At 53.0% G+C, this 16,004-nt stretch overlaps 1 protein-coding gene across 1 annotated transcript; it reads right to left on the bottom strand.

The window, feature by feature from the left end:
* LOC309677167 (neuropeptide Y receptor type 2-like) lies at positions 1 to 1,164 on the bottom strand (the record flags this gene model as incomplete). The annotated part of the gene is made up of 1 exon (XM_082489920.1): positions 1 to 1,164. One exon carries the CDS (start codon positions 1,162 to 1,164, stop codon positions 1 to 3), a length of 1,164 nt encoding a protein of 387 aa, XP_082346046.1.
* Positions 1,165 to 16,004: the final 14,840 nt, after the last annotated feature.

Here is a 16,004-nt window from a genome sequence, read left to right as displayed (position 1 = left end):
CTAAACTTCTGTGGGCAGTGGTCCATTGCCAGGAGTCTGTTTGATGCTCTCATTTAGGGTGTTTGCCCTGAAGATATACGATCTCCCTCTAACTGAGCCTTCAGTGTGGATGCTTTCTGGCTTGTTCTGGCAACGGAAGAACATAAGGAAGCCATTCCGGTAGTTCTTGTTCATCCATCCATAGAGCAGGGGGTTGACAAATGTGGAGCACATGGCTCCGACATGGAAGACAGTGTACAGGAGTTTGTACTCATGGAAGATAAGAACCAGATCAAGATCAATGGCAAGCTGGAATATGTGGAAGGGGAGCCAACACACTGCGAATACCACAACTACCATTACTAGCATTTTGGTTGTCTTCCTTCTCCGGCACTGGTTTTCATTCCTAGAAGTGGGACTGACGTGGTTTTTCAGCTTGAACCAGATCCTGGTATAGGCATAACAAATAATTGCAAGAGGACAAACATACTGCAGGAGGAGCATGGAGAGGCTGTAGATAGTGGCATCTCTGTTATTTCCAGAAGGCCATTTTTCTGAGCAGACAGCCATTTTGAGGTTGATGGATGGGATTTCCTCATACCGGTACTCTCTGAAGATGGCCAGAGGACCTGCTAGGACAGCTGCTGCTAGCCACATGACAGCTATGATGGTGAAGCTGAGCCTCTTGGAAATCCTGCTGTCCAAGTGGAAAACAATACACCGGTATCTATCCAGGGCAATCACAGTTAGGGTGAGAGTGGACACATGGACACTCAGAGCTTGAGCATAAGGGACCAGATGACAAAGAACAGCTCCAAACTTCCACTCGTCCAGCAGCGTGTACACTAGGGTGAAAGGCAGACAGAGCGTGTCCACCATCAGATCTGCCAGGGCCAGATTAGCTATGAAGAAGTTGGTGACAGTCCTCATGGTCTTGTACTTCACTATGATATAGATGACCAAGGAATTGCCGATGAACCCCAGCAGAATGATGAGGGAGTAGGCGGCAATCAGGACAACTTGGACACCCAGGATCTTGGTGCTGTCCATCATAACATTGTGGGACCCAGAGAGATCCTGGCTAGGAGTGACAAAATCCTTGGCGTGCCAGCCCTGTGGCAGCTTCTCATCTAATGCTGTCTTCTCCACAGTGAGGGTGCAGTTGGCTCCTTCCAACAGTCCCATGCCTGGCCTGAGACTTTCTGTCAGGAGGAGGAAGAGGTCTGGAACACAGACACAGCAGAAGTGAGAGCACGGGAGACAGCAGAGCACCTGCAAGAACTGAGACTCCCTTACCCCCCATCCTTCCTCACACCGAATGGCCTTTGACCTCCCGTGTACCTCCTGTTAGAGTCTATGATCAGTTGAACGCCAGTTCCCCAAGGAAAGTTCAAGGGAAAATGGAACTTTTCACATGAGTTTCTGAGGTTCTGTTTGTTTGAATTGAACAGGGAAAAACCCCTCAACCAGCCAGGGCTGGACTGGTAGGTCTTGAAAAGATCTTCTGGTCATGGAGTTACACACTGCCTCTCCTGCTTCTTCAGGCTAGGCTTTGCAAAACAGGGAAGTCACTTCAAACAAGCCAAAAATTTGGGACCTTTTGGGGCTGACAGACGGAATCAACGATGGTGTCAGTTATCTTTGATGAGATTTACTTGCCTACAGAAATGCCCTGAGTCTTAATTCCTTAAGAACTAGGAACGGAGAAAGACAACAGGACACACTCAAATTCAAGGTGCTTTTCTCCACCTCCCCATAACAATTTATTTCCAGATTGTGCACCCATTTTTTTTTTCCAGTTTCTTATTTCTCACCTCTCCAGGTGAAAATATCTGTTACCCTGTCTCTGCATGAGTCTCCACCACAGCTCCTGCTAGCGATGCTACCACCCTAGACCAGTACCCTCTGCTCCCAGCCCCTGCTAATATGGTTAGCATAACTAACGCCATTTTATGAGGCAAGCAGCCCTTCTCTGTGACGGGTCACATATTCATTCCCTTTCCCTCATTATCAGGCCCTGAAGGTCCTGTGAACCAAGTAGATGAACCAAACAGTTTTCTTCTTCCCCTTCCTGCCAGCCTCAAGGTTCCTGGGCACCAGTCTGGTTACTCCCTTCCTTTCTGGCCTTGAAGGTCCAAGGCACCCAGCCAGCCAGGTGGTGTTGATGACCCTGACACAGGACAGGGAAGCATAACAACACACAGAACACTGTCCATGAAATCAAGCAGTTACAAGTCCTATGTGGGAACTGCTGAACAGTGAGACCTGTCACCCCCCATGGCCAGGGTCACCCCCACCATCCTCTGCTTCCTCCGAGGATGGAGTGAGTGGCTCATCTTCTTTTATATGGTTTTCAAGTCTCAATTGTGATTGTTATATTGATACAGCAAACAATGTATTAAGATTAGTGATAGGATGAGGGGTAATGGTTGTAAACCGAAAGAGGGCAGATTTAGATTAGGTATTAGGAAGAAATTCTGTACACTGAGGGTGGTGAGACACTAGCACAGGTTCCCCGGGGAAGTTGTGGAGGCCCCATCCCTGGAGGTGACCAAGGCCAGGCTGGACGGGGCTTTGAGCAACCTGGTCTAGTGGCAGATGGATGATCTTTAAGGTCCCTTCCAACCTAAACCTTTCTATGATTCTATGAATCTATAATTCTATGATTCGACCTGATCTGCAGAAGGTCCGGATGATTAGAAATTATAAGTTAAATTGTATTATAAATTCTGTATTACTTGGGTGATTAGAAATTATTTAGGATCTAGGTGATTAGAAATAATAAGTTAAGTGGTATTATAAATTCTGTATTACTCTACTTAGAGATTGTACTACATTGATTCTGCTTGTAGAAATCCTGTGCCATCCTAATCATAAATTCTCTGCTATATTAATCATAATATCCTGCTAAGAAAATAAAGCTTTAATTGTAACTGCGATTTAGTGCCGTCATCATTCTGCTAAGGATCCCTAGAAGAACCTGCCTGTCCCCTTGGTGTCTGTGACACCCAGGCATCTGCCGGTATAGCAGAGGAGGGAGCTCCTGCAGGGACATGCATGTGCAGGGGACAGACCGCTGAAGCCGTGAATGAGCCTCCCGCAGAGCTGCTGCTGAGCGCCCAGGCACAAAGAGACCTGAGAGCCAAGGCCCTGGCGTCAGTGAGCCTCCTGCCCCGTGGTGCTCAAACGTCTGCGTGAATATGGCTTTGGGAGCAGGGAGCCCGACTGATGAGCCAGAACTGACTCGGTCTGGAACCCGTGGCTGGCATTCGGTGCAGTTGTTACAGCAGAGCGTTGTCACGGCAGGGTATTCGTTCAGTCCAAACACAGCGGGAGAAAAGCCAGCTCTGTTACTGGCTCCTTCTCGGCGTCCGTGTCTCAGCATTGCTGCTGGAGTATGCGGAGAGGGACGGACGTGAGACCCCACCTATCCCCTCTCCCTAGCGCTGTGTGTGGGGACACCATTCCCACTGCACACTTGATCAAAAGTGAGCAAAAGTAATCATTCTGCCCAAACAAGGTGGTCTGAAGAGCAGCATGTTTTGTCTGACCTACAGAGAGAGGAGATAATGCCCTACTGCTGAGGGAGGGAGGCACAGGGCTTAAACGAAGCTGGGAATTAGAGGCAGTCTGCTGGGCACCTTCACCTCCCTGAGGAACGGATTGCTCTGGGTTTGTACCAGGTCAGACAGGAGCACTGCTGACTGGGTGCTGGTGGGCTTCCACAGGTCCGTGCCCTGCAAGCCAAAATATTTTAAGGACAGCCTGTCCTTGGGAAGGGAGAATGTTTTCTGGGCAGAGCACCTTCATTTCAGCTGGTTCCTTAAACAAATAGCATAAAATAATGGTGGCAAGATGGCAAAGGTGGCAGCAATTACATTGCAATAAATAATAAATGGCTGTTTGTTCTTTCATCGCTGCTCAGAGCAAGGGTTGTGATTCCCCTTTGGGAGCTGCTCCTAGGAATCTGCCAGGCTGGCTGCAAAGCCGGGCCCCTGCGGAGACCCAGCAATGGAGCTGCCTGCGGCAGACCATCCCTGCCTGCACATGTGCTTTCTCCTGCCCTCTCCATGCCTGTTGCCTTGCCTAACTTGTCTAACTCTGCTGGATGATTTATGCCAATGATTCCTGGAGATGAAGTTGTTGGGCTCAGATACCGTGATAATGGAGACCATATAGCTACTGCTGAGAGGGTAGGAAGGTAGCTTTAAGCAGTGGGCAGGAAAAATGGGTGGATTTGCTGGGGTGAGGGTTTGCTTAAGGGTGATCTCAGACCTCTGTGACACAGCTACCCCCAGCCCTGGAAAGGTAACCCCAAAGACAAAAAGGAGAGAGGAGCTCAGAGCCGCCCCCCGCAGCCGAGGCAGTGGGAAACAGAGCCCGGGGAAGGTGGCGCAGCCACAGTCTCTTGGAGAGAGCCCGACGCACAGGCGGCAGCAGCCCTCGGACACCCGTGCTGCAGCTGGCCCCAAAGCAAACCTTCCTCCCAGACCAGCAAGGTCAGTGCAGGAAACAGAGCAAGGGCTGGGCACTCTGTCAGTGGCTGTGCTTTCCCTGCTTGCCCTCCACTTGGGCTTTTATACCTTTCAGCTTGTCTAGCACTGCTTTATCACTATGACTTATTATCCCCTTTTCTGTGGCTTGCCCGTCCCATTTATCTTTGGTACCCAAGTCCTGGCACGACACCAGCGGACACTCCCTTCCCTTTCTCCCCATCTCACCCACCAACTGGCTGCCAGTTCCCGTGTTCACATCTCAGGCTATTTCCTTTCGCTGGAGACTGGCAGCTACCCACCATCTGCGAGGAGCCAGGAACATCATGATTATTGGAGCTGTTTCACTTCCTAACAAAATGGCCTTAATGGAGTTATTATTTGATTTGCTTTGCTTTGTTTTTTTCCAAAGGGGAACTATTAGAAATCAATTAAGGCATTTTAATTAAGAGACAAAATGGTCATAATAAATGTTCCCACTCCAGGGGCTGCCTGGAGATCGCAGGGATGCTGCTAGGAGTGGACCGAGGACCATTCCAACGAGTAATGGAAGTGCTGGCATATGTGTAGGCTGCTGCCAGGCGCATGCTCCCGTGCCCAGCAGGCCTGCCAGGCTCGACGGAAAAAACCTTGGAGCTGAACTGCCTTTGGGAGAACAAAACAGCAGGGCAGACCAGGAGGAGGCAGAAATACTACCCTAAGGCCTTTCCTCTGGGCTGGGCTGCCACGGAGGGACAGATAAACAGGGCATTGCCTGGATCCTGCCCTCACCCTCTCCTCCAGCCAAGGTTCAGCCGGAGGCAGGGCTGGGATGTCTCCCAGCGAGGGCCTGGACAAGGTGCCCGTGGACTTACACGCACCTCTGCTGCCTGGGGATGCCCTGGCTCCCTGTGTGCCCCTGCTGCAGCCCCAGGCACACAGCCAGCCTGGTCCAGATCCATCAGGGCACATCCAGATCTGGAAGAGCCATCTGCAGAGCCTGGCAGGGTTCAGAAAGCAGGGCTGGAGGGGTGGGCAGGGGGCTGAAGAAAACAGCGCTTGTTAATTAAAATGCCTCTTTTTGTCCCAAGCAGCGAGATGGGGGTCCTTGCAGCCAGCAGGCACACAGCATGAGGAAAAGGGGTGCAGAAAAGAGGGAGGTAAGGACAAAGATTGCTCAGAGAATGGCCAGGATTGACAATTCTATCACAGTTATCATTGATTCGAAAGGAGGGAGTGGAGGGACTTGGGTCAGCCTCTGCGCTCTGGCTAATGACAGCCACAACCTCCTTGTACAGCAGCACTGGGGTGTGAGGGCTGAGGCTGGTGGATACTTTCACAGCTTGGCTCACTGATTTATCCCATGCTGTGTCCTTCCTCCAAAGCAGTGCAATTCCATGAAACCCCTTCATCTCCAGCAGCCCAGTCTGGAGCTCTGACTCATCACATCCCCAGTCCCACATCTGGCAGCAGTCAGATGTCCGTGATAAAGAGGTCTGAGGCCATCCCTCATCACCACAACCTGGTTGTCACCCTGGGGCAAGCCACCTTCTACCATCTGCATGTTCCCCTACAGCACTCAAGAGGCAGCAGCGTTCAGCCCTGCACCCCACAGCACAGCACTTAAGGGAGGAGAACGCAATAAACTGAGATATGGAGGTTACCCAGCTTGCCAGAGGCCACACAGCATGTCCACGGCAGAGTTGGGAGCAGAGCCCAAGTTTGCTAACGCCAGCCTCCTGCGTTCACCGCCAGAGAGGATTCTGCATCTCTCAGGTTAGAGCCTGAACGTAGATTTTGGGAGCTGCATGAAAATGCAAAATGTGAGTGATGGAGGGGAGAGGGGTTTGCCTTCTCTGTGCAATGGGCTGGTTTCAGGACAAACAGCAGCTCTGGGATGATTTCCTGAAGCCAAGGAGCCAAGAAGAGAAATTATCACAGGTCCTTCCATCTCCAGTGAAGGGGTAATTGCCCCACTATGACAATAGGGCAGAAGGGAAGACTCTCTGACCTGGCCATCACCTGCTGCAGCTTTGTAAATGATTTATCCAGATCGGGACCACTGGTGCAGAAACCTAATGGCGTCAGACACGCACTGCCACCCCTGCGTTTGCAAAGCTCCAGGGCCCCAGAGCTGCTCCCAGGGGACCCCAGGGTAGAACTGGCCCCGGGGGACAAAGTGCAAGGAGAAAGAGATACCCTGGGGATTTCTTGAGGTTCCTCACTCTACACATTTGCACATCCCTGCCTACATTGGAGCCACAAAAGTCTCTGAAGGGGGTGAGGCAAGGACACCTTAGTCACTCAGGTCAGAGCAGGATGAAAAAGAAGGTGATGAGAAGAGACCCACTTGGCAGGGACGGACAGTTTCTCCTGGAAATTGCTCCTACAGAAAGCAGGGGGGAAGAGTGCAGGGCCCTGCAGGATGCGCCATGGGAGCAGAGCAATGCCGGCTGGGAGACAGGGCTCAGCGGGCGACGCTGCGATGGAGACACACCAGTTCTCAGGGCTGCAGAAGACATCCCGGTGGAAGGATCCTGATTAACCTGGGTAATCTGTTGCTTCCTGAAATTTAGAGGGTCTGGGGAAGATGAGATGAGGGAGGGGAGGGAAGTAATAACCCCACTAACAGGACAACCAGAGAGCAAACCCAGTATCCTGCTTTGGGACAGACCAGAAAGTCTGGAGGTGAAATGCAGGCTGCCACAGGATTATAAGCAGCTCGCTCTGTTCAACAATTAACATGCAATGAGTGCAGAAAGCAAGCAAGCACCAATTTTCCTCCTGCAGTCCCCTATCTCCCTTTGCATCTCTCTCTTTGAGGGCACCGATCTCTGGCAGCGAGCCGAGTGCCCGCGAGCGTGCAGTCCCGGCACGGAGGAGCTGATGGGAGGTTTGTTCCAAGCCACGAGGAGGCAGATTGCAGGAGAGATCAGGATTTCTCAGACAGCCGCGCACCTCAGCCCCACACCTGCAGCACGCTGCTCTGTAGCTGTACGTGCCCGGTTCCTGCAGTCCCCTGGAACAACCTGCTCTCCTGACTGCTCTCGCTCAGCATCCCGTTTCCCAGATTCCCTGCTTCGGCTCAGGAACCGTTCGAAACTCTGCTGCCAGTATTTCTTGCTCGCTTTCTCTCTATTCCAGCTCTCAGGGCTGTCGGTCCCCAAATTCAGTTTCCCAAAGATGCTTGGACCTTTTTTTGCTTGAACCATGTGGCATGGCCCAGACCTGGCCCCACCTCAGCCCTGCCGCTCGGACGAGCCCTCCCTGACCCACCTGCAGAGGCCAGAGCGTCCTCCTCCTTTGGGAACCGAGCTGCTCGCTTGGAGTTATCGTCTCATGGCTGGCCAGGATGGAGCGCTTGGTCCTCTCCACTCTCTGGGACTCAACCTGTGGCAAAGGGGTGAAAAGCACTTTTCTCCAACTGTCCTCAGAAAAGTGAGGAAGTCAGGCGAGGATCCGGGCTGCCGGAGGGTGCTTCATCGCCGGGGGTAGCTTCGGTACCCAACCCTGAGCATCCGGAGAGCACCCTCTTGCAGGGTGACTGACAGCCCCCGTCTCACAAAGCTGGATGCTGTGTTAGCTCCTGAATGAGAGAAAGGCAGGGAGCGTGTGTTTAACAAACAGAAATGGAAAGGGGGAGGGAGCCTGCTGCTGCTGTTTATACAGTGTTCAGCCACTGAGGGGCTTCTCGCATCGAGGAGAGAGAAGCTTTTCCACCACGTTCAGTTCCCTCTCCAGGGAGAAGTGGTGGGAGCTGGAGGTCTGCAGGCTCCTCGCCTGTGCCACTGACCTGGGTGGGTGTCCATCCACCCTCACTCCGCAGCTCTCCCGTCTGCTCAGGCTTTAAACTCATTTGGCACTGGCACGGTCTTGTCCAGAGGTGGATTTCCCCTGCAGCAAGAGGTCTGCAGGTCCTGCAATTTAGCAGAACCTTCACAGACCTTGCCCCATCCTCCTCTGCCTCGGTGCTTGGACTGCGCCCCGCACAGAGCCGGCTACTGCTGCGGGACAGGACTTCGGGTATTCTTGGGATGCAAATAAAAGTAATGGTGAGAAGTTTTAGCCACTTGGCAATGGCTCGGTCTGTTCCAGAGCCAGATTCAGTGTGGAGCGAGGAACCCACGTGAGTTTCTATTTTCGGGTGCTCAGCACAGCCCATACACCTGGAGCAAGAGAGTGTGAGAGGCACAAAAGCAGCATCTTCATGTCCAAATCTGCAAAATCCAAGCTCGACAGAGCCCAGGAAAGCGCCCTTTGGGCAGCGCAGGGAAGCAGGAGAAGCACAGCTCCCTACCTGGCCAAAGGTTTTGCCTTCAAAGAGAAGAAGTCAGGTGTGTTCCCAGCATAGGATTTTCACCACAGGCAACGCATGAGTTTGCAGCTCACCTGGGCTGGGAGATGCTCCCAGAGGTTAGGGAGGAGGACACTTCTCCTCGGCTTCAAGTATTTACAACTAGAAGTTTATCAGAGGAGTCTTGTTCTTCACCCCCACAGTGGACTTTGGTTTCCTTTTCTTTGTGAGTACGGAAACAGGGAGGGTTTTCAACCAACTGTCTGTGCCGCAGAAGTGGTGATACACCAGGAAAAAGAAAACGCTCCAATGGCTCAGCAGAAAAAGGAGAGTGAGAACATTCCTGAAGTAAGTCACATGCAAAATGGCACTTGAACCCAAGACTCAGACAAGGGTCCTCGTGAGTCCCATCCTTCCCCCTCCTGTCCTCATCTCCATTTCAGGAAGGAAGGAGCTTCCCACATGGGCGCTGAGAACCCGGCAAATCCACCTGCTGCGCCAGCTGTTTTTTTATGGGAGTTTTTTGTCTTCTCCCCCTTCGTTTTCCCTGAGGCTGTTGATTTAGCTGCTCTGGAAAGCTGAGAGTGGAGAGAAGCAGGACAAGACAAACCCTTTTGGAAGGGGCCGTTGCTGTCTCCCAGCGGTCTGCAGGGAGAGGCAAAGAGCAGCTAATGGGGAGCGAGCAGTGCATGCTATTCCCTGTGTTCTTGGTGGATGGATACTCCTCGTCTCCAGGGTCCTCAGCAGTGGATGGTTGATTTCTGCTCGAGAGAGAGATTTTTTTTCCTCCTTTCTCTTCTGGCATAAGATTTTTCTTGCTCATTCCCCAGAGTCCTTTGCTACAGCTCCCTACTCCTCTCTTCCCCAGGCTGGAATAAGACTCCTGGGGAAAAGGCAGTGATTGACAGGAGAGAAACTCGCTGCAGCCTGAAGCTGTGAACCTTCATCAGGACCATGGGGTGAATTCCAGTCATTTTTGGCACGGGGTGTTTGCTGGATGACGGCAAATCCAAACTCTTAAATCATGGATTAGTCAGCACAAGTCCCCAAGACCATCCTCTTCCACGGTCTCAGGGGTCCGGCACCAAAACCTGCAATGCTCCCAAACATCAACTCACCTCTTTGACCAGGTAACGTAGCTGAAGAGCCTCTGTGTGCTTGGCCGAACAACCTCCCTGGGGAGGGAGAGCTGCCTGTGATCCACGGTGATGCATGCGGTCATGAATCGTCCCCGGCAAGCGATCCCCCTGCGCCACGGCGCAGCGCGGTAGGGGAAGGTCGAGCTCTCAGCATTCCTGGGGTGTCACTCCGACTGGCAGCCACCAAGCCAAGGTTTGTCCCCCCGCTCCCTCCGCACTCCCCAGTTCTCTCCCCAGGAGCCAGGCTCTTCTCACGGCACCGCAGGCGCGGGCTGCCTGCCAGCCTGCCTAATCTCACCCAGCTACAACATAATTACTGCCGGCGGCGGGTGCGTGCAGCATAGCCCCGATGCTGCCCGGCCCTCGGCTTCTCGGCAGCGAAGGGACAGCCGAGGTCCACTGTGCCACAGCCCCTCACCCTCTTGGTGGGTCGAGAAGAAATGTTGTGGCACAGGCGGTGCACGCTGAGGTGCAAAAAGCCCTCCCCACGCAGCTAACATATCCCCAAGCCGCTGAGGGTCTTCCTAGCCTCGACCAGCGACGACACCCTGAAGTAGGAGGATGGGGAAACACGCAGATGGTCCCTCGCATCGTCCTGGGGTGTGGAAGGCTGCGCAGCCCCGAGCAGCGGTGCCAGTACCCACTGCGTGCACCGTTGTAACCTCAGACCCCGGGGTGTTTGCACACGTGGGCTGAGTACACACAAACGCCTGCGCGGGTGTCGCGGGAGCCCCGCGTCCTTTCAGACACAATGGGATCGTTCAAAGGAACTTTGCAGCCCAAAAGACTTTCCCAGTAGTTGGGCTTTGATTAGGCAAAAGCGAGTCTGCTCACCCGCTCTTCTGAGAATACAACAATGAATTTTATGCTCCGGGGAGCAAAAATGATGTAAAAAAGCTGAGAAATGGGGCAGAGGAGAGGGCTGCCTTTTCATCAGCCCATAATCTGCTCTGCCTCAGAGAGCAGGCAGGTCCTCGGTCTGAGCACCTTGCAGCTGTAAGCCGTACGCTGTAGCTCAACTTCTGTCATAAAAGAAAGGCACATTATCTGATCGCTCCCTGGGAGAAATCGCTAAGAAATCTGTTACCAAGGCTTCCAGATGCTTCAGTTCATCCTGCTTCATCTGGAGCAGCAACACTGACAGACTTAAAAAAACAGCTTTTCATTTTTCAAACATCTGTTTAATTCCACCTGCATGTAACTAAAATATTTCCACTGCTCCTTCCCGCGGTGTCAAGCCTGTGTTTTGCTGAGCAGCCTCAGAAGCATCAGCATGTTGTGGTAACACAAAAGCCCCTCTTCCATTTGAGCCCCGGAGTTCACGGATGCAGTGGATTTTGGAGTCTGTGATGCATTTGGGAACTAAATTAGCCACAAAGCTGCTCGGAGGTGGGAGGGAGGATAGAAAGCTGTCTGCACCCTCTCTGAATTGAAAAGCAGGTTCTCATTTCGTAACCGCTTTTTGTCCCCATATGAACATTTCTGGAATTAGTGGAGGAGCAGAGATAACATCAGGGACGAGGTTTTGCTGAAATACTTGAGTGAACCTATAGCGCAGCGAGAGGCACCGGAGAAGCAGGAGGAGAGGCGAGCTGTGTGGGTTGGACTGGGGCTGCCGCGGCTCTGCTCTCCTTCGGAAGATGGGGATGCTGAGTGTGTCTTCAGGACGAGGGTCAGTGAGCCAGGAAAGAGGAAATCGAATGGAAAGAGATTAACGGAGTTTGTGTCCTCCCAAAGAGGACACACATCACCAGGCTCCAGCTCCGGGCAGAGCTGGGAGCAGGTAGGGACAGAGCTCCACTCGGGGCAAACCCACAGGGCTCATCTGATTAAGTTGATTAACACTGAGGAGGGTTTACCCCTTCCACTCCCTTCCCACCCCCGGGTCTCGCTCCAAGACGCAAAATCCCCTTGATCATCCTGACGTCCCTGCAGAAGGGCTGCGGGCAGCTCGGCAGGGTTCCTCCGGGCAGACACCACCAGAAGTGGTCCCTGCGTTCAGCTGCCATTTCTGCAAGTCACCGCACTCAAAGCTTTGCTAATTTATTAGAGGGTTGTTGCTTGTTGTTTGTGTACCGAGCCAGCTAGAAAACAGCTTCTGCAGAAGAGGGTAATTGCAGTCAGATAAGCTCTTCAGAGCCGGGATTGCAAAAATATGATATGTTGTACACCAGCGGTTGTCTGGATAAACTAGAAATCTGGCTGAGTTTTTGGGTAGGAGCGTGTTTCCCGCTCTGTCACAGGCTCCCTGACTGCCTTTGGGCAAAATCACTCGATGTGTCTCAGTTCCCTGTAGGTAAAAGAGGTGACAAAAACGCCTCGCTCGGGCGCACGCAGGGCTGGAGCAGTGGGCGACGTGCGCTACAGGGGACGGGGTGCTCGGATGTGTGGTAGCGGGAGCCCTGCCAGGACAGCTGAGGGATGGCGCTTTTCCCCCGTGGGATTTCTTTTTAAGTTGCCCGTCTCGTTTAGGCAGCCTGTTCTGCCATCAGGGTCTTGCTCTGGATACTCCGGGGCTTCGTAGTCCCACGGTGAAGTTACGAATCTGTGGTCCGCCTGGCACTCTCACGATGACAACCAGCGCTATCGATGCTGGGTTGTGGCAATGACAGCAGGCAGAGCTGGACGCGCTGATGGCAGCCCCAGCCTAAACTCTACCCAGATGTCAAGTCCCTGGGAAAAAAAGACGGCAAGGCATGTTTTCTATGGGCTTGGTGCTGCCGAAAGGCACCAGGTTGCCAGGAGCTGAGCTCCGGTGCCCAGCACCACTGTGGAGGCAGGAGGATCGCATTTGCTGCTTCACTGCCATGCTTTGTCTTCCCCAGTCCTGTGGGGACCCCCGTTAGCTGCCAGCAAGTGCAGCATCGGTGCACGCCGGCACTGTTGGCAGCTCTTCGCACCGGGGCAGGAGGGTCAGATCCACTCCCGATACTGACCCAGGGATTTGGCTGGGCATCCATTTGGCTCCATGTTCCCCAGAAACGTGGCCCAGAAGCCACCATCTGACACTGAGAGATAGGTATGACACCGAGCCCCGAGCCCAGGAGAAGGAGCAGCGTCCCCAGGGTACGAGCGGAGCACGCACAAGCCAAGCGGAGACCGTGCTGGAAAGCACAAAAGCCTTATAAAGGCAGCGCTCTGGGTTTGTCCTTCTTTCAGCTCTTCCAGGCGATGAAAAGGACGGCTCACAACCCTAATTAACTGGAACATGCTAATACCGCTGAGCTTCCCTGGCCAGCAAATTTGGCACGAGGCGTGTGGGACACTTTCCAAACAACTGCTCAGGGGAGCGCGTGCCTGCAATTCATTATTCGATGAGCAGCATTTCCTCTCTGCCTCCACTGAAGAGCTCAGACCAGACACAGGAGGGAGGTGAGTCTGGAGCCTGCAAATCCACTTCGAAAGCCATTTCGTGCTGAAGGGAGAAGAGACTTATTTCTCCCCAGGTGTTAAAGGTATTTAAGGCGCCAGGGGAAACAGGGCTTTGCACAGCGCTACCCCTGTGAGTGCTCATGGCTTCCAAATGCTGCGGGCATGTGGTGCTCAACTTCTCATGGGGAAAACCACGTTCTTTCAGGGTGACATTTGCTTCGGGCGGAAGATGCGTAGCCTCCCATGACACCCTCGTTTGAGGACCAGAGCACTGTGCATCGTCATTTTGCAGAGTGAAGTAGAGGAGCGCAGCCAGCCCTGGTAGCCGGAGAAAGGGGAAGGGTGGCATGGGCCCTGGTGCCATGTCTCTGGTGGGGGTTATTCCCTGTTCTGACAGCTGTCCTGGGCAAGGCAGTGTCCCGGCTTATTCCCCTGGAAAAGGAGGGGGAAGGAGCCTACCAAGCTCCTATTACAGATAAATCAGTCTGTGAACTTTGAATGGGGAGCAAAGAGCAGGGCTCTGAAGAGATCAATTCATCCTCGTGGTAAGATCATCACTCTCGGTGCTTACCGTGCTGTCAAACCGGAGGCAGAAGATGCAGCCTCCCGAAGGCCACTGCCTGCCTCTGGCCTCGGCTTCAGCCTGGCTGCCTCCTGCTCGGGACGGCTCCAGCACAGGGCTTGGGTGGCAGCGAGCTGCCCCACTGAGCACCACCACAGCTGCACTGGTACAGACACCAGAAATGGGCCGGAATATTTGTGTAATATTCCCAGGACCACCCATCCTTTCCCCTCCTCGGGACTAAAAGAATCTTCCTTCCATACTCCTCCCCATCACCAGCATCATGCCCATGCATCCCTCCTCCTCAGCTGGCCTGCCCCTCATCCTCGGCATCACCTGCAGCCACTGGTGCACGGCCGGGCATGGCACCGTGTTCTTACAGAGGGCACGTCTCTCCCCATCGCATCCTTTGCAAACATTCGTTGTTATGGTGACAGCTCCAGAAGGAAAATCTTTTTTATCTTTCATATTTTTTAACAAAGATATAGCCACTTTAATTGTTTTCCTTAAAGAAGATGGTTATGTCCCTCAATGGCAACTGAATTTCTTTCATTTTGTTTCTGTGACCACTTTGGTAATGCTCAGGCTCCGGCTTTCACTGTGTGGCAGTAAGAAAAGGGAAGGGGGAAAGGTAGAGCCAAGTGTGAAGAGCTGCTTTTAAATCCTGCCGGGAGTCACAGGACGGTGCCTCCAGGCTGAGGCCACCGAGCTGCGGGCGGTGATGACTCTAAGTTTCTCCAAAATGAGTGAGATTTTGGAGGACATCTGCATCCTTCTTGGATAGCAAAGTCCGAAGTAAATAGCAAGGGGAACGTTTATGCCAAATAACCTGTGCTTTGCGGGAAATGCTGCACAGAGAGTTATTGTTCTAGCGGGGTCTTCTACAGAAACATCCCTTGGCTTTTGAAGGCTGCATGATGGTAAATGAATTCTCTCCATCTCCACTGAATGGGCTGAAGATTTTCACATGTGACATCAGGGGGTGCTGCAGAGAACTGGGCTCTGTGGCCGTCTTTAACACAAGCAGTGAATACAGCAAACGGCCCCAGACCAGCCAGGGAAAGCAATCTGGGGATGTGATGTGACCACAGGGATGGATTTCACAGCTACTGTGTCCTGACTGAAATATGGCTGATAACCCACAAAAGGCTCGAGCACCTTGAGCAGCCGAGCCTGCCCAGCCCGTTTTTGTAGGGTGAGCTCATGAAGACCTTTCCTACATCCCTGTCATATGGAGCTGAGGTCAGAAACCTCAAAAAAAAAAATAAAAATCCACATACTTTGGGCCCTGCAGAGGCAGCTCGACACATCTGTGAATGCTCAGCAGCCTCACCATGAACTTCCAAATGCAGCAGAGGAGCGTGACGGGGCATCCTTCACCCAGGGACCAGGTAATGGGCTGGCTGGGGAGCTGAAGCATGACCCATCACAGGGAACACTGAGAGGACAAAGCTGTTGTGGCCAAGCCCTGTGTGTGGAATATCAGAGGAGTTTCATGCATAGCTCAGAATAAACAGGCAAACAAGCAGCAGCCAGAAATGTTAATATTTGCAGAAATTTCCTGGGTTTGGCGCCTGGGTGTGGGGAGCTGAAGGACGCTGGTGGAATGCAAACGTGGATTCCTGGCTGCCCGGAGGGGTGGCATGGGGAATGTCACATCCCGGCGTGTCAGACCGCCTGGCGGGCCAGCTCGTGATGGTTTACACGAGGAGTGCCGGGGAGGGAGACTGGGCTGAGAAGTTCAGCAGCCATGTGAATCCGGTCCCTAAGAACTGAGATATTTGAGCATCCCCGGAAAAAAAAAGCCATGATTAAGCGGTGATCATCCTCCTATGCCTGCTCCAGGACCAGTGGGCTGTGGGTGAAACCCTCCCACAGCCCCAGTGCTCCCAGAGCCATGCAGCACCCAAGTCCTATGGTGCAAACTCCCTCCCTCCATGTGGCAGCAGATGGATTTGTCCATGCTGATCCCCAGCCTTTCTCCATGAGCTCCTGGACGCAGGAGGGACAAAATAATGCAAACCTGTAGACCACTGGCTTTATTTGACCCGGGTCCTTTCATGGCATGTTTGGGATGGTTTGAACCTGCTCAACACCTCTCACCATTTCCATCTGGCTCTCATCTGGACGATGGTTGCCAGTTCATGGGGGTACTTGGGGCCAGTTGGATGCCTTCGGAGCACAAG

This window comes from Vanellus vanellus (assembly GCF_965231255.1).
Source record: "Vanellus vanellus genome assembly, chromosome: 13".
NCBI classification, from domain to species: domain Eukaryota; kingdom Metazoa; phylum Chordata; class Aves; order Charadriiformes; family Charadriidae; genus Vanellus; species Vanellus vanellus.
The sequence above is the reverse complement of the archived record's forward strand: the minus strand, read 5'-3'. Positions and strand labels throughout refer to the sequence as shown.